Below are 20433 nucleotides of genomic sequence, written 5' to 3' on the forward strand. Positions count from 1 at the left end.
TTCAATCATGGCGGATTAGTTTACATTTATTAAACGGCTTAAGACTTTCGAAGCATTACGAGGGGTATCTATAATAATAATAACCTTGGGAGACGCATTATCGAACCTCGCAAGCTATTTACTAATCACTGACTGTAAGCTTTCATGATTGTGGATAGTAGTAGTAGTAGTAGTAGGCATCCATCAGTCTCAGGAGACTATGGAGTTGCGCTCTGGTTGTCGGTCTGGAGTGGCCTCTCCAGGGCGCAAAGCCAGGGTACGTTGATACGGGGGAGAAGCTGTCACCCATGCAGCAGGTCCGCCTCCCCTCTCCACGGCGCCGAAAGTCTCTAATGGAAAAGCAAACGAAACCTAAAGATGTACAGGTTTCGTAAGTGGACACGTAAATGCTAGATGAATCGTAGCAAAAGTTCCCAGGTTATTGCGGAGTGAACATTCGCTTGTGAGCATTGTCTGGTCCTGACCCGTTCGCATCGCAGTATTTCGGACAGTTTTCACGCAAAATACACATCGTAAGGCTAGTTTAGGTTAGGATGGGTTAGGTTCGGGTTAGTAAAATAGGATACGATAGATTTGCTTTAGTAAGGTTAGGTTCAGGTAAGGTTAGGTTAGGTTGGGTTTAGTAAGGCTAGGTTAGATAAGGTTAGGTTAGGTTAGATAAGGTTAGGTTAGGTTAGATAAGGTTAGGTTAGGTTAGATTAGATTAGGTTAGGTTAGATTGGCTTTAGTAGGGCTAGGCTAGATAAGGTTTGGTTAGATTAGGTTAGGTTGGGTTTAGTAAGGCTAGGTTAGATAAGGTTAGGTTACGTTAGATTAGAATAGATTAAGTTGGGCTTAGTATGGTTAGGCTAGATAAGGTTATATTAGGTTAGATTAGAGTGGGTTAGGTTAGATTATATTAGGTTAGGTTAGATTAGGCTAGGTTAAGCTTATGTTATCACGTATCTGCACAGAGTGGAGCTCCAAGAGCCAATAGTTCAATAATGAGCTCAATATGAACATGTTTTCAGGGAGCTCCCGTATAACATCACGTATATACTCTGCATTATTCCACAGTGGAGAAATATTCCTCATTTCGAACCGAATATTCCCCAAATTCTAACCGAATATTTCTCATTTTGAACCGAATACTTCTCATTTCGAACCGAATATTTCTCATTTTGAACCGAATACTTCTCATTTCGAACCGAATACTTCTCATTTCGAACCGAAAACTTATTATTTCGAACCGAATATTTCTCATTTCGAAACGAATATTCCTAATTTCAAACCAAATATTTCTCATTTCGAACCGAATTTGTCTCATTTCGATCCGAATATGTCTCATTTCGATCCGAATATGTCTCATTTCGATCCGAATATGTCTCATTTCGATCCGAATATGTCTCATTTCGATCCGAATGTCTCATTTCGATCCGAATATGTCTCATTTCGATCCGAATATGTCTCATTTCGATCAGAATATTTCTCATTTCGAACCAAATTTTTCTCATTTCGAACCAAATTTTTCTCATTTCAAACCGAATATTTCTCATTTCAAACCGAATATTTCTCATTTCAAACCGAATATTTCTCATTTCGAACCGAATATGATTCCTCAGCCTTTCTTGTATACTCCTAAGTCCTAACATCGACACAGTTACACTTGGGTTATCCGCTCATGTTATTAACATGCTTAATTCTTTTGCTTTCAGCAGCTCGCACCGACCCACAGAGAAAGCCATTAACCAGTAAGCAAATCCTATTTTAAGTGTAGTTAATTTGTATGAAGATTTCGTTTGTAATTGACGGTAAACTTTGTGTATATATATATATATATATATATATATATATATATATATATATATATATATATATATATATAATATATTACATGTCGTACCTAGTAGCCAGAACGCACTTCTCAGCCTACTATGCAAGGCCCGATTTGCCTAATAAGCCAAGTTTTCCTGAATTAATATATTTTCTCGATCTTTTTTCTTATGAAATGATAAAGCTACCCATTTCATTATGTATGAGGTCAATTTTTTTTTATTGGAGTTAAAATTAATGTAGATATATGACCGAACCCAACCAACCCTACCTAACCTAACCTATCTTTATAGGTTTTTTAGGTAGCAGAAAAAGTTAGGTTAGGTTAGGTAGTCGAAAAACAATTAATTCATGAAAACTTGGCTTATTAGGCAAATCGGGCCTTGCATAGTAGGCTGAGAAGTGCGTTCTGTCTACTAGGTACGACATATATATATATATATATATATATATATATGCGGAAAATCCACAGAGAAATATGAAATGAGGTGAACGTTTCGGCTTTGCTAAAGCCTTTGTCAACACCAGACTGACTAAGGAGAAGGGAGAAGGGGGGAAGATATATAGGCCGACACCTGACCACCCCATCCCAAGGGTTGGGATGGGGTGGTCATCCTCTTTGACCATTCTAAGCTAAGCTATACCTGTTTTTGGTTAATTACACCTGACCAACCCTTGGGATGGGGTGGTCAGGTGTCGGCCTATATATCTTCCCCCCTTCTCCCTTCTCCTTAGTCAGTCTGGTGTTGACAAAGGCTTTAACAAAGCCGAAACGTTCACCTCATTTCATATTTCTCTGTGGATTTTCCGCATAAAATGATCAGTGTTTTGTGATCGTCAATTTATATATATATATATATATATATATATATATATATATATATATATATATATATATATATATATATATATATATGGATGTCCCTTTTTATTTTGTTAGGTATTTTTCCATTGTTGTGTTTACTGCTTTTTTGTTTTAAAGAGATTGGTACTGTTGTGTATTATAGAGAGATTGGTACTGATATGTATTATAGAGAGATTGGTAGTGTTATGTATTATAGAGAGATTGGTAGTGTTATGTATTATTGAGATTGGTAGTGTTATGTATTATAGAGAGATGGGTAGTGTTATGTATTATAGAGAGATTGGTAGTGTTATGTATTATAGAGAGATTGGTAGTGTTATGTATTATAGAGAGATTGGTAGTGTTATGTATTAGAGAGATTGGTAGTGTTATGTATTATAGAGAGATTGGTACTGTTGTGTATTATAGAGAGATTGGTAGTGTTATGTATTATAGAGAGATTGGTACTGATATGTATTATAGAAAGATTGATACTGTTATGTATTATAGAGATTGGTAGTGTTATGTATTATAGAGATTGGTACTGCTGTGTAGTACATAGGTACTACCACATAGGTATTTGATACAGATCTATTACTAGAACACATAACAAATATTTACAATTGGCTTAACTAGACGTCTCGGTTATGAACAAATCCACAAGGGCCATCATGATGAGGGTTCGAACCTACGTCCAGGATCATCCCAGACACGCCTTAGTGGATTTGTGGATTCCACAAATCCGCCCCTTGTGGATTTGTTCATTTGACGTATCACGCTATTGTGATTTCTGTGTTTCTCGGTTATATTACCTTTTTGCCGTACCGTATAATAGATCAGTGTTGTGGTACCAGTTCAGCTGTACCCTGTACCACGGTAGTGGTTGTGCCAGCTGTAGGAAGTATTGGTTAATTGATGAGTGTTGGGGTACCTTTACCAGCTGCACCCTGTACCGTTCAATAAATCTGTGCTGTAATATCTTCACCAGCTGTACCCTGTACCGTACAATAGAGCTGTATTGTGGTATCTTTACGAGCTGTACCCTGTACCGTACAATAGACCTGTGCTGTAATATCTTCACCAGCTGTACCCTGTACCGTACTATAGATCAGTGGTACCTCAACCAGCCAAGCAACCCATCTAAACTATCGAGACTAAAGCGTAGAAAACGTCAATTTTACGATGCTTACACACACACACACACACACACACACACACACACACACACACACACACACACACACACACACAATTTGAGGCGGGACCAAAGAGCCAGAGCTCAACCCCCGCAAACACAACTAGGTGAGTACACACACACGCCACGCGATAACAGTAGCTATTCATTGGAAAACAATTAGTGATCACATGTTACAGAAAATGTATTGTCGGAAACTTTATAATTTATAATTTCTGACATTTTGGTGAGGTGTTGATTTGATCAACAAAATTCATCGCTGTCAAATATAACACGCAGGTTAATATAACACGCAGGTTAATATAACACGCAGGTTAATATAACACGCAGGTTAATATAACACGCAGGTTAATATAACACGCAGGTTAATATAACACGCAGGTTAATATAACACGCAGGTTAATATAACACGCAGGTTAATATAACACGCAGGTTAATATAACACGCAGGTTAATATAACACGCAGGTTAATATAACACGCAGGGTTAATATAACACGCAGGTTAATATAACACGCAGGTTAATATAACACGCAGGTTAATATAACACGCAGGTTAATATAACACGCAGGTTAATATAACACGCAGGTTAATATAACACGCAGGTTAATATAACACGCAGGTTAATATAACACGCAGGTGAATATAACACGCAGGTGAATATAACACACAGGTGAATATAACACACAGGTTCATTTGAAATGTTTTCTTTAACAAATGTATTTGTATGTGTGTTAATAAATGTTAATTATTCTGCTAGATGCTTCCCACCTTGTTGTATTTACTGTAAATTTATTAATTTGCTAGAATTTGTTGTTAATTGTTGATAATATTGCTGACTATATTCTACACTTACTAGTATTTACTTGGAAATTTTCATTATACTCATGTATACGATAAATTATTATACATTTTCTCATTTTTGTATTTAATATAATGTTTTTCTTTTCTAAGTATTTTTGGATATATATATATATATATATATATATATATATATATATATATATATATAATATGATTTTGATGCATTAATCTCATAACTTTGCTTTCAGCCACTCGCTCTGATCCCAACAGAAGGTCTTTCAACAGTAAGCAAATGTTGACTTGTGTCTGTACGTGTTAGATACGTCGTTTTAATGGATATCTGTCGAAATCCTCTCCTCCTCCTGTGGGAATAATTCCTTAATATGTCTAGGGGGGGGGGGATTTCTTATCATATGGTATTGTATAGTACTTGTGGGTATTGTAATTGTTATTGTAAAATGATTGTCTTAGTTATCATAATTATCATATTATTTTGTTGTTATAACTGTTATTTAGAGACTTATTGTGTCTTTTCCTGCAGTTATCATCGAGTTTATTATCATCATTATTTGAAGTCCCTTGTTGTTGTCATTGTTGTTTCTGCATGTCATGTATGTGAAGATATTCACATTCATATTATGTTATAAGTTAAAAACGAATATCGTCAATAACGATATTCAGAGGTTCCATGTTGTTGGAATGCTTTATAGCAAATTTCCCTTAAAAATTACAGCATTAAGTGATTTGTCTTTTATTTGATTCCAATATATTTTCTTACACTTCTCTTGTCTTCACAGACACACACACGCACCCCCTCACCCATCACATGCATGCAGGAATATAGTTACAAGCCGTCTTTTGACCGAGGCTTCCTGGACAAAATTGACAGCCAGTGTTTTGATTTTGGGTTCGTATTAAACTATTTTCGCAGGAATTTACCTGTGAAAAAAAAACGTTGATTAGTGTTTTGGCAGAGTTTGGGCTCGGAAAAAAAACCTACGATACGTAATGTAGTGGTTTAAGACACTCGTCTGGTGTTTCGCGAGCGGTTTGTTCTGGGTTCGTATCCTGGCCGAGGGAGGATTTACTGGGCGTCAATCCTTAACTGTAGCCTCTGTTTACCCCAACAGTAAAATGGGTACCTGGTTGTTAAACGATTTGGCGGGTCGTATTCCGGGGAATATTAGGATTAAGGACTTGCCCGGAACACTGTGTGTGCTGGTGGCTGAAGAAGAATGTAAGAAATCTTGTATATATTAATAATAAAAAAAAACTGTTTCGCCAGATTTTGGCTTGGAAAGCACCAGCCAGTGGTTTTTGATGGGAGAAATGAGGTAAAATATATTAAAAGGGAGAGTAATGTTAGCGAATGGCCAGTGATAACTAATAATAATTTAGACATTTTTAAGTAGATTTAACAGTGGAAGATGTAATAGTAGATACAGTAGACATCAATATTATAGTAGTAGATGTATCAGTGTGTGTTAGAATGTTTTGTAAATATGAATGACGAAATATTAACTCATTTAGAGATTAGTTTTCTGTGATGAGCAAACCACTCATCAGAAGATGGAGAAACGACGACGTTTCACAGTTTTATATATTATTAGTCTATATATTTTGTTATATAGTTTTAAATATTTCTAGTTTTATATATTATTAGTGAGGTCATTTCACCGCTGCCCTTAAATGTAACTTTAAATCCCTCTTTTCTGTAAGTAATAAGACCTTTCTTTGTTTTGTCTATGAAATGGGTGTACTTAAAATATTTTGTATGCCTTTTTTACTGTTTTATTGATTGAAAATTGTGTAATACAATTATATATATATATATATATATATATATATATATATATATATATATATATATATATATAATGTCGTACCTAGTAGCCAGAACGCACTTCTCAGCCTACTATGCAAGGCCCGATTTGTCTAATAAGCCAAGTTTTCATGAATTAAGTGTTTTTCGACTACCTAACCTACCTAACCTAACCTAACCTAACTTTTTCGGCTACCTAACCTAACCTATAAAGATAGGTTAGGTTAGGTAGGGTTGGTTAGGTTCGGTCATATATCTAAGTTAATTTTAACTCCAATAAAAAAAAATTGACCTCATACATAATGAAATGGGTAGCTTTATCATTTCATAAGAAAAAAATTATAGAAAATATATTAATTCAGGAAAACTTGGCTTATTAGGCAAATTGGGCCTTGCATAGTAGGCTGAGAAGTGCGTTCTGGCTACTAGGTACGATATATATATATATATATATATATATATATATATATATATATATATATATATATATATATATATATATATATATATATATATATGTAGTACAAATAACTGTACTACTTGTACCCATTTATCAGTAAATATATCTCACATTATTCTGATTTATCTGTCATATTTATTATTATTTGAAGTAGTCTGTGTTAATGTGAATGCCATATTACTTTTATTTGAACAATTTTGTATCGCTTACATGCATCCGGTGTCATGCTCAGCTTTACTTTGCCAGCTGAATATGAAATATTTTCTCGTTAAAAATCTTTGTTTTAATATACTTTTTTTCAGCATAATTATTGCTTCAAGCATGTTTAGTACAGGTAGACTTGTTTTACAGCATTATTCCAGTAAAGTTTGTGCAAGTATGTTTAATACTTCTAAGCTTTTCCTTGAATTGTCAACAGGTATGTCTGCAGATATATTTTGTATTAATTTTTCCTCAATTCATGTATATTTTTTCTACTTTGAATGCTGATATTTGGTGTGATATTCGTGTGTGTGTGTATAGCTAATTAGAATATTTTGAAGTAGAAACTTAGGAAACAGTAAGAAATTGTTTTTGTACAAGAAATCTCATGAAATTATCAGTTGAACGCTAATTAGTTCTAAAATTAGTATTTTCTTTAAACATATCACATATATAATAATAATAATAATAATAATATTATTAATTCGTGTTCTATGGACGAATATATATATGTCGTACCTAGTAGCCAGAATGCACTTCTCAGCCTACTATGCAAGGCCCAATTTGCCTAATAAGCCAAGTTTTCATGAATTAATTGTTTTTCGACTACCTAACCTACCTAACCTAACCTAACCTAACTTTTTCTGCTACCTAACCTAACCTAATCGATAAAGATAGGTTAGGTAGGGTTGGTTAGGTTTTGTCATATATATATATACGTTAATTTTAACTCCAATAAAAAAATTGATCTCATACATAATGAAATGGGTAGCTTTATCATTTCATAAGAAAAAAATTAGAGAAAATATATTATTTCAGGAAAACTTGGCTTACTAGGCAAATCGGGCCTTGCATAGTAGGCTGAGAAGTGTGTTCTGGCTACTAGGTACGACATATATATATATATATATATATATATATATATATATATATATATATATATATATATATATATATATATATATATAATATAAAATTTTGCCTTATATCGAGGCCACCCCCCAACATAGTCGAACTACTGACATTCCCCCCAGGATGAAACCCCAAAATTTTTGCCTATAAATTACATGGAAGGGGTATGAGGTCGGAGGAAAGGAGCGGTGCCCGACCCCATGGACCGTCGGGGATCGAACTCCGACCTGCATGAATCTTGGCTGTCGTTGCTCCAACCAATCGAAATGTGAGAGCTCTTTTTTTAGGGGGTGTTTTTATCGTACACAGTTTGCGGCATTAAAGATTTCTTCAATATGGCTGATGTTTAAACTGAGTTGTAAATGTTCACATTATTAATGCAATTAATACTGTATAGATTTGACATATTAACTATAAAGTTTAGTAGTTACACTAAAACTTTATAATTCATTGATTTATTTTCCTTTATATATATAAAATTTTATTGATATCTCATAACCTACCATGCAAATTAAATTGACCACATACCATCATAGGCTTAGGGGACCCGCGATTTATTCCTGAAATAAATCTATAATGACACAATAGTACTTAGATTTTTTATGTGGTAAGAAACGTATGCATGAATGAAGGATTATTTAACCAGTTTAATTTCTATGTCACTAGCTAATTCACAGTTCAAACCAATGTTGAGGTTATAACAAAATAATCTTTCATATATGTAGAAATAGTTTATTTCTTTTTGCAACTTTAATGTTTTAATTAAAAGAGTTTGAAAATTATGTAGTCTGGATGATTTATTTAGTTGGATTTTAATACCTTAATAAATCTCTTAGATTTTAATAACTTTCGCACGTGTTTGTTTCAGTTTCGCGCTCTGATCCTAAAAGACGTTCACTCAATAGTAAGCAATTGTTTGTTTCAAATTCCTGAAACAACAGATCATTTAGGATGGTTTTCTGTGTAAATAAATTAATTGTTCCTTTTGATGTTTAACACTTCCTTTTATGTTTTATTAAATGTTTTACAAGTAATGACATAATTTGGAACTTTGAAAGCGTCCTTTGTTAAGCATGAGTGTTTACTAGGTTTAGCTCTGTTTATAAGCTGTTTTTGAGAACAAATGACTTTCGTGTATGAAACTGCTTTCAGTGTTAAACTTTTCTAAATTGTAGTCATGTGTTTTTAAGGACTTATATAATAGTGTATAGTAATAATATAATATAATACGTTAATAATATAGAAAAGTATTTTGCACATATTTTTTCTTTGTATTGCATCTGTTTAGTGCTTGTAATTTAGCCTCGGGGACTAAATGCGTGTCATTTCTGCACGTAGAATAGCTAATTGTCGCAGGTATTACACTGACAACAATAGAATCTATGTGTGTCAATTTCTTGTAGAATATACTTGATTAAGAAATAATTACTTCACAGACTGAATAAGTATGAGAAGTATATAAACTGTTTATCTTTTTCTGTGGAATATATATATATATAATATATATAATGTTATACCTAGTAGCCAGAACGTCGTATTTGGCCTACTATGCAAGGCCCGACTTGCCTAATAAGCCAAGTTTTCCTGAATTAATATATTTTCTCTAATTTTTTTCTTAAGAAATGATAAAGCTACCCATTTAATTATGTATGAGGTAAATTTATTTTTATTGGCGTTAAAATTAACGTAGATATATGACAGAACCTAACCAACCCTACCTAACCTAAACTAACCTATCTTTATAGGTTAGGTTAGGTAGCCGAAAAACAATTAATTCATGAAAACTTGGCTTATTAGGCAAATCGGGCCTTGCATAGTAGGCTGAGAAGTGCGTTCTGTCTACTAGGTACGACATATATATATATATATATATATATATATATATATATATATATATATATATATATATATATATATATATATAATTATATAATGTGTATGTGTGTGTGTAACTATATATAGTTGTTTGTGGCTATAGTTGGTTATGTGTGGGTTTAAATGTTATATATAGATATATGTTTGTAAATGTAGTGATTAACAAACGTTTTATCATCTGTTAAATAACGAGAATGCTTTTACTACTTGTCTTAGTGCATGAATTAATTAAACATTTATGGAATAGGCTAAGCTGCTTGTTCGACCTTCCACAGTGAAGGAGAAAAGATGTTGTGTTGGTAGTATTCGTAGTAAGGTTACTAATACAAGATGCAGCTGCTGTTTTTACTGCTGTTTTATTCTGTTACTGCTTTTGTTACCCCCTACTGGTGCTTTTTCTGATATTGCTCTATTTGTTTTTTCCAATTTTACTACCACTACTAAAACTAATTCTAGTACAATTTTTTCTTTTTACTATTACTACATGAACTACTACCACAGCTGCTGCTGCTGCTAATGCTATTTCTACTTCACCCTGTTGCTTTTGGTGATGCTATGCTACATCAATATTAATAACTCCAGCTGATATTAATATTGATGCTGCTCTTGCTTTTTCATGATTATAATATTTAAAGTTATTATTATTATTATTATTATTATTATTATTATTATTATTATTATTATTTTTGTAAGATGGTCTCCACTGACAGCATTGGCTTTCTCCATATATTTCACATAATGTTTATAAGTAAATCAACATTTATTTCAGATACACGGGTCAAAAAACACCGGCCAATAGGCCCGGATAATAACAATGTATTTTTTCACTATATTAAGTGAAGAAGTAATAATCAAATGAATATATTTAATAGTGACGTCTTTCTCTGTCATTTCCAGCACCTCGTTCTGATCCTAAAAGACGATCACTGTATAGTAAGCATTAGTTGATTGTGCCTGATCGGTGTTGTGGGGTTGTGATGTGTTTATTGATGTCGGTACTAAGCAATTCGAGTTGCTGAATATAATGTGAATGGCGTTAAACTCTGACTTTAGTTGTTGTGGAAGTAAATAAATATATAAATAAATATATAAATAAATAAATAAATATATATATATATATATATATATATATATATAAATATATATATATATATATATATATATATATATATATATATATATTTTATATATATATATATATATATATATATATATATATATATATAATATATTCATGTTGATGTTTTATTAATAAAAGATTGGAATGTAACATTTTATAACAGCTGAAGACGTTAAATTTGTGTTTTGTTTTGCCATAGATATTACAATAAGGTGCTAGTACATGTTAAAGATAATCTGATTTGTTTTTTCATATGTATATGAATTTCTTTTCAAATTTTACTTGTATACTGTTTTCATTAGAGTAGTTCATGAAGGATTGTGACTGCTAATTTTTGATATAGAAATAACATAAATTGTGATGGATTTCATACAGTAAACTAGTTATTAGTAATGTAATTGGTTAATTTTTGTTAATGTTGTACCATTGTAATGAATTATTAGTATTTTTATCATAATTATTGTTGTGTATTTTCATTATTATACTTATTATTTTCACAAGAAAATCACACTAATGTGATATATATTAGAGAAAATTAATTGGAACAATGGGGGGTGACTCGAACCAGTGATTAAGGTACTACCAGTCACGAACTTTGTTCCCCTGTACCACGACATGGTACTATGTTACACAACTTGGGATTCCACTGAATCCACAGGAAGTAAAACTTGGAATGGCTTCAGTAGAAGTCTCCAAACTTCTTTGATGCATACAGTTACGTCTAACAATAATGTGTGTGTATGTAAATGGACTTAAAACTCTTAAAAACTCCTTTACACTCTTTTTAGTTTAACATTTTCCTTTTATATATTTCAATTAAGTTTTACGACAATATAATCAAAATCATTATGAAGCATAACATAAGAAAAATGTATTCAGTAAAATATCATTCAGTAAAATCTCATTCAGTAAAGTGTATTAACGCCGTGTTGGTCTGCTTTCAGCTCCTCGTACTGACCCCAACAGAAGGTCTTTCAACAGTAAGCAAATCTCTGTGTATTATAATTATTGTTTCCAGGTTAGTATCTGTGTAGTCTGTTTCCCTGAATAAAGAAAACCATGTGAAACTAAAATATATGTACCCTGTTTGGTTTCTTGATGGTATTTAGAATACAACGAGACACTAATTGTTTATCCTGTTTGTTTTTTTACTTGTGTATAGAACATTATGTAAAACTACAAAAGGGGTCCTGCCTAATTTCTTTGTCAGTATTAAGAAACATGAGTGAATATATATATATATATATATATATATATATATATATATATATATATATATATATATATATATATATATATATAATATATATATATGTCGTACCTAGTAGCCAGAACTCACTTCTCAGCCTACTATTCAAGGCCCGATTTGCCTAATAAGCCAAGTTTTCCTGAATTAATATATTTACTATAATTTTTTTCTTATGAAATGATAAAGCAACCCTTTTCTCTATGTATGAGGTCAATTTTTTTTTATTGGAGTTAAAATTAACGTAGATATATGACCGAACCTAACCAACCCTACCTAACCTAACCTAACCTATATTTATAGGTAAGGTTAGGTTAGGTAGCCAAAAAAAGCTAGGTTAGGTTAGGTTAGGTAGGTTAGGTAGACGAAAAAACATTAATTCATGAAAACTTGGCTTATTAGGCAAATCGGGCCTTGAATAGTAGGCTGAGAAGTGCGTTCTGGCTATTAGGTACGACATATATATATATATATATATATATATATATATATATATATATATATATATATATATATATATATAATGTAATATATATATATATATATATATATATATATATATATATATATATATATATATATATATATATATATATATACGTGTAATAATATCATAACGTGTATAATATTATATATCTATGCAGAATAACCACATGTGAAAAATAAAGAATGCTTAACGCGTTTTCGGCTAATTCGCCTTCATCAGAGCAAAGTAGAATGAATGAATCAATTCATTCTACTTTGCTCTCATGAAGGCGAATTAGCCGAAAACGCGTTAAGCATTCTCTAATTATGTGTGTTATATATATAATATACACGTTTTCCTATTTTCCAATTTCTTGTACTAAGATTTGATGTGCCTCATTTAGCCCCACAGTTGTAATAAATGGATCTTATTCTCAATTAACTTTCAACACCTCGCAAATTAAATAGATGTATCCCACGTTTTTTTTATATAAACTCTAATTTCATTTGAGAGAATTTGGTGTCCATACACTATACTCACAATGTGTGTGACGACATGTATGTGTTGTTATTGCCTCATAGTCCGCATGTGTCCACTGTTATATGGGTGTCGTTGACTTACTGTACTTAGTGTTCTCTCTAGTGTGTGTTGGATTGGAGGTCATGTGGTCATGTGTGCTAATGACTGACTGTGTCTGCCTTTGTCTACTCCTGAGTGATTATATTGACTCTTGTTTACTGTTGAGTGGTGATACTGACTCTTGTTTACTGTTGAGTGGTGATACTGACTCTTGTTTACTGTTGAGTGATTATGTTGACTCTTGTTTACTGTTGAGTGGTTATATTGACTCTTGTTTACTGTCGAGTGACTATATTGACTCTTGTTTACTGTTGAGTGGTTATATTGACTCTTGTTTACTGTTGAGTGACTATATTGACTCTTGTTTACTGTTGAGTGGTGATACTGACTCTTGTTTACTGTTGAGTGATTATGTTGACTCTTGTTTACTGTTGAGTGGTTATATTGACTCTTGTTTACTGTCGAGTGACTATATTGACTCTTGTTTACTGTTGAGTGGTTATATTGACTCTTGTTTACTGCTGAGTAGTGATATTGGCAGTTGTGTACCGTTGAATGACCATAGCTGCTGTTGGGTGACTATACTGACGTGTGTACTGTTGAGTGACCATATTTACGGATCGGTACTGTTGATTGATTATATTCACTGTTGTATACTCTTGACTGACTATTTTCACCGCTAGCGACTGTTGAGTGAATATATTGCCTACTGCATTCTGTTGAGTGAATATATTCACTGTTGAATATATTCGCTTTGTTGTTGTTGAATCATAAATTGTATTTTATTTCTAAATAATTGACGTCTCGATTCTTAATGATGCTCGCTAAGCCAATACCACTAATTTATTCATTTAAAAAACACAGGTTTAATTTTCTCAATCATCATGTTGCTTATGGCAAAGTTGAAGCGATTTGTGATTGGTTAATACCTTAGTGACCTGTGATTGGTTAATACCTAAGTGAGCTGTGATTGGTTAATACCTAAGTGAGCTGTGATTGGTTAATACCTAAGTGAGCTGTGATTGGTTAATACCTAAGTGAGCTGTGATTGGTTAATACCTAAATGAGTTGTGATTGATTAATACCTAGGTGAGTTGTGATTGGTTAATACCTAAGTGAGTTGTGATAGGTTAATACCTAAGTGAGCTGTAATTGGTTAATACCTAGATTGAGTAGTGATTGGTTAATGCCTGATGTCAGTTGTGATTGGTTAATACCTAATGTCAGTTGTGATTGGTTAATACCTAATGTCAGTTGTGATTGGTTAATACCTGATGTTAGTCGTGATTGGTTAATACCTAGATTGAGTAGTGATTGGTTAATACTTAATGTTAGCTGTGATTGGTTAAGACCAAAAGTTAGTTTTCATTGGTCAATTACTATCTACACGATGAATTGATGCGTTTGAGAGGATCATTTACTGAACCTATTACCCTAACAAACTGTATCGACGAGGATATACTGTTATTTACCAATTAATCAATTCATATAATCAAAAGTAAGACATATATTTAATTTGCTGCTTTAAATTGTTTTCAGCATCTCGTAGTGACCCAAACCGCAGGTCATTGCATAGTAAGTAAAACGTTATCTAAACCACATATATTGTTACATAGTTTGTGTTGAGTCTCTCTCTCTCTCTCTCTCTCTCTCTCTCTCTCTCTCTCTCTCTCAAGGACACAATTCGTTTCCGGTTGTATTCATGTCTTCCCTTTTCAGGTACTATAACCTCTCAGTGTTATATATATATATATATATATATATATATATATATATATATATATATATATATATATATATATATATATATATATATATATATTTATCACTGTTTTCGGCCAACACAATGTGGGAATATTTTAATTCCCGTTGCAAACAACTCAATTGTCACAATGTTCGTCACGTGTTAATTTCTTGGTGATTTACACACACACACACACACACACACCACACACACACACACACACACACACACACACACACACACACACACACACACACACACACACACACACACACACGCATAGACACACATATATTTCGTTGACGTTTCTCTGTGTAAAGTAATTGTTTTTAGATTTATATGTTTTCTTCTATGTAAAAATGACTTGAAAGTGTTCTGTGCATTCTCAGTGCATAAATGTTTATACTTGATATTATCAAAAGGAAAATATTTTTTTTTCCAAATATAATATGTAACATTATTGTACCTATGTTGTGACATATAATTGAGTTAGTGGTAGCATTATCCGTTGCATTTCATGGTAAAAATCATCATAATTGGAGATTTAATCATATATTATAACTGAAAGATAATCTACGGATTTTAATATTACCTTCTCAATATATATATTCTTGCACTTTACTGTAATTTGAATCATTATTGTGTATTGATTCATTGTGTATTTGAATCGTTGTGTATTTACTGTAGCAGCTCTAGCTCTCTCTTTATTTTGATTTCAATTTAAAAAGTTCTCCGTTACTTACCATTATAAATGCCTACAGTAATTAATACATGAATATATTTTTTTATACATCTGATATATTTCATGTATCAGATATTTATTGCTGTATTTTTTCAGCACCTCGTACCGATCCTAACAGGAGGTCGTTCACTAGTAAGCAAACTATTGATTTATTTCCCCCTAAATATCCTGTAAGATTTCATAATTATATGTGTATATGTTTACCCTTTGTGAGAATTCCTCCCCTAAAATGTTCAGTGTCACTCTAACGCACAGTTTAATGACTTCGTTCGTAGTTATTAAACTATAAGAATTTTCAGTAATTTATGTTTCCCAACTGTACATTCGTAATTTCCATTTTACTCCTTTTAGAGTAACTCCTGTTACTATTAACTCCTGATAAATTTTCATAGTAGAATATATTCCCTTCGTAATTTCTTCATACAATCTTTAAGTAATCTGTTTTTAATTGTTTAGAAATACATTGTTTAGCAGAGCCAGTAAGTCAAAAGCTTTGACCTGTCGGGAAATAGCTAGATTGACCCCAGACGAAGCTGAAACTGTATGTTTATCTAAATGTGTTACAGATTTTCTCCTGTATGGTACGTAGCCATTTGTAATATACACTGGCAGGCGTATTTGTCTTCCTCTGATATCCAAATTTATTTTCACTAAATACATCATTTAACGAAATATTTGATTATATATTATTCGACTTTCTGACTGGTGGACAAAGCACCTGTGAGTCTCAATTAGCAAACACAACTGGCTACGGCAATGTGCAGTTTGTTTCTTAGTGGCAACTATTCAGTAATCACAGTACAGCTCTATTCTTAATCTGTTTCTAGTTGACACCAAAGCATTTCACAAAGTTGAATGCACCAAACGTCTCAGGTAGCTGCTATGCAGAAAAGTACGTCCTGTAATCGCTAGATTCTTGTGCATTTCTTATTAGGTATGCACAGTAAATGTGAAATGGAGCAGTGTCCTGTCTGAAAGGTTATCACTAACAAAAGAAGTCAAACAAGGAATTGTGTTTAATCCATTATTTGCTAATTATCTTCTATTGTTAAGAGGTAATAGACAGAGTTGGCTGTCGCATCGGCAGTACTAAGGCATTTTTGGTTGGCATATATATATATATATATATATATATATATATATATATATATATATATATATATATATATATATATATATATATATATAATTTATTTTCAAAGAGACCTGAAAGTTAGATTATGAAACCTGGTCGAAAATAAAGTTATTTAAGTCAATGTCTCGGCTTGAAGGGATGTGAATTTTTAAACCTGCAAAATGATCTTGGCAAGCTAAATTGTGTATTAAGGAAATGTTATAAAGGCGTATCTTAGAGGTTCATACTTGAAATCCTCACCATCTCCTACCTGGCACTTACCAGAACTTAATTAAAGAAATAACTCACAAACGAACTACACTCTTATGTCTACGGTGAATCATTTAACAAACCGTATAAGCATTTATTCCAGGCGCTCGATTATCGCCGATCTCTCAAACTTTGGCCAGAAATATGAACTGTCCAGCAACACAATGCATTTAAAGCCGGAGTGATATGTATCATGGTAGAGGAGGTCGGCAGGATGGAACAAAACCAGGAAGGAAACCAGGGATACGCCTAGTTGGATGCTGGATATTATTAAGGAATTACTATCACCAACAGATAGCCTGTTGACTAGCCATTTTAATCCTGTCGAAATCAGATTCCTGTTATGTGTGACCTGCTGCGAGTTGAAAATGAACTAGCTCGTTGAACCTAGATTATGTTCAATTCAGGGGCTGCGCAAATTATAGAAACATATGCGTATTTAGACTGTAAGTATATGACAAACTAGATGTATCTTATTGACTTTCCTTCCTTGCCCATATGCGTGACTTCTCTAATTGTCAGCGCTATGTTTTCCAAACTATGGCTTTAAGCGAAGTTTCGGAATCAGCTTTGTCGCCATTGGAAAGAAATTAAGATGACTTTCAATAATCTGTTATGACTCCAGTGTTTTATAATACATCCAGTTAATGTCTTTAGAATGGTAAAAGTCATTGTTGTCTCGACTGTATTTTTTCAAGAATTGAGCATCATTTATGACCTTGCCAATTTTCATTATATACTATATAATTATATTAATTACGTACTGATTACTGATAATGATCATAATGATTAAGTATTAGAAGCCAGTGGAGGCACTTTAAGAATTAAAAACGAAATACCTGTCGTTATTAAATATAATGCTACATTATAAATTAGAAACCAGAACTAAGAGGTGTTTATTAGCTAATCTACACTAAAGTCTTCATTGTAAATCCCAGATTTGATGACTGTTGCATTTTAATGTTCACGAAGTGTCCACCCTTAAATTGCCTTGTTAAGTGTTAAATATTTCCCCTAATCTGTTTCCCCTAAGCATGTTAATTTATTTGTTATTGCTAATCTCCAGCTATTAATTTAGAATTAGTTGTTGCTGATCGTACAGAGTTGTAGACAAAAATTTTATTATGGTACATTACTTAGAAACTTCTGATATATATACAATGTCCTGATATATTCATATAATACAATACTGTGAAGCCATTTGTTAATGAGTTTGTGGTTGTGCTTACTGAATATCAGCAAGGTTGATATTGAAAGTGATGATTGACGAGTAGGTGACGGAAGAGGCTGGTGGTGCCCTCTTGGCTATGAAATAGACTAGACAGACGGAGACAGACAGACAACAGACGGACAGACACAATATGACAATACGAGGAAATTAGCCATAATATTACAAAGGAAGAGAAATTGTAGCTTTTCTGAACATATTTGTGCTTGACAACAAACACATAGGCAATATGTATATGCAATAAATATGCAATATATTTATCATGGGCAGACGATGAGTCACAATAACGTGGCTGAAGTATGTTGAGCAGAACACACACTAGAAAGTGAAGGGACGACGACGTTTCGGTCCGTCCTGGACCATTCTCAAGTCGATTGTGAGCATATATCCAAGACAATCGACTTGGGAATGGTCCAGGACGGACCGAAACGTCGTCGTCCTTCACCTTCTAGTGTGTGGTCTGGTCAACTTATATATCATGGTGAAACAACCACCTGTCAGTCATAAAATCTGAAGCAGCCTTTGTTCGCAAATATATTTTGTTTGCAAACATATTTTGTTTGCAAATATATTTAGTTTACAAATACGTGTTGGTAACAGGTCATAGCTTAGACATATTGGGCGGTTATAAAGACCTCAAATTATTTAAAAAAGATAATTAATGGGATCCTTTGTCGCAGTGTGGTCATGATTGTACTACAAATGTTCAGCCTAATGGCAATTTTGATTTTTAAGGTCTAGAGAAATTGTTCTGTTGTTCGAATAACCAATACATATGTGTGACAGTATCACAAATAACATTCCACGGACGGGACAGAAATGGTTGGGCGCGTTTCCTATCCTCCTAATGCACCTGTTCACCTAGCAGTAAATAGGTACCCGGGAGTTAGTCAGCTTGTGGTGGGGTTGCATCCTGTGGAGGGGCATTAGTTTGATTTTTGGGGGGAGGTTGGGGGGGGAACTCGATATAAGGGTAACATGTATATATATCCTCTGGCTGTCTGTCCCACGACACAATGAATTAATCGATCATATATAAAGCACAGTCCGAAGCACCAGAGGAGTAGTGAAAAAGCCTGTACATCTCCTTGAGGTTACCTTGAGGTGCTTCCGGGGCTTAGTGTCCCCGCGGCCCGGTCGTCGACCAGGCCTCCTGGTTGCTGGACTGATCAACCAGGCTGTTAAATCTCGGAAGCAATTGCGAACCATCCTTGGTTAATCATTACATGTGGAGAATTTGACACAATCAATAGTCCTCACTATTGTTTGATGATATGTCAGTTCGCTGTCATTTCTTGACGGAGGGGCAGGCATCATGTTACCAATACTGTAGTCGCTCGTCTGAACCGTTCTAAACACTTGAGTAGCTTGTGTCGACATAAATTACGTGAGGGAGCACGTATTAATGCAAAGTCGAATATATTTTGCATTTGCTAGTTAAGGTTTGCGTGATAATCGACACCTTCCCCTCGCTCCCCACTCTCCCTGCCCCTTCCTTCCCCTTCCCCACTCTCCCTTCCCCCTTTGCCCTCCCCTTTCCCCCTTATTCCCTCTCCCTCCCTCCTTCCCTCCTCATCTTAAACACCTAAGCTGCGATTCTGAAAACCTGTTTCGACTCGTTTCAAATCAGTGCCTGAATGCCTGATATAACAAATTACCCAAGATATCTTTTCAGATAAAGATAACGATCATCGATGTGACTAATATATATACATATATATAATGTCCACTCAGGTATGCACTAGGAATTATAATGTGATATCATTTCTACTTGGCTATCTTTGTTTCACTTGTTAATATGTGTTGGTATCGTTCACAGCAGCGCGCACTGATGCAAACAGACGGTCCTTCAACAGTAAGCTGATGCACGTGCATTGTTGCAAAGTAACCCACCCTGCAACTGTGTGTGTGTGTGTGTGTGTGTGTGTGTGTGTGGTTGTTTCCTGATTGGGAATTCCTTGTTATTCTTCTCTCATTGTTATTTGTACGTAAATTGGTTCT

At 33.5% G+C, this 20433-nt stretch overlaps 1 protein-coding gene across 1 annotated transcript in view; it reads left to right on the forward strand.

Annotated features, from left to right (window-relative positions):
- The window catches only part of LOC123762278 (uncharacterized), a 53727-nt gene that overhangs the window by 25880 nt on the left and 7414 nt on the right, over positions 1-20433 (forward strand). The window contains exons 5-11 of the mRNA XM_045748702.2: positions 1695-1730; positions 4902-4937; positions 8917-8952; positions 11988-12023; positions 14874-14909; positions 15917-15952; positions 20252-20287. Coding sequence (XP_045604658.2) covers positions 1695-1730; positions 4902-4937; positions 8917-8952; positions 11988-12023; positions 14874-14909; positions 15917-15952; positions 20252-20287 — 252 coding nt within the window. The remainder of the gene's footprint in view (positions 1-1694; positions 1731-4901; positions 4938-8916; positions 8953-11987; positions 12024-14873; positions 14910-15916; positions 15953-20251; positions 20288-20433) is intronic.

The sequence above is a fragment of the Procambarus clarkii genome, chromosome 2, assembly GCF_040958095.1.
Source record: "Procambarus clarkii isolate CNS0578487 chromosome 2, FALCON_Pclarkii_2.0, whole genome shotgun sequence".
NCBI classification, from domain to species: domain Eukaryota; kingdom Metazoa; phylum Arthropoda; class Malacostraca; order Decapoda; family Cambaridae; genus Procambarus; species Procambarus clarkii.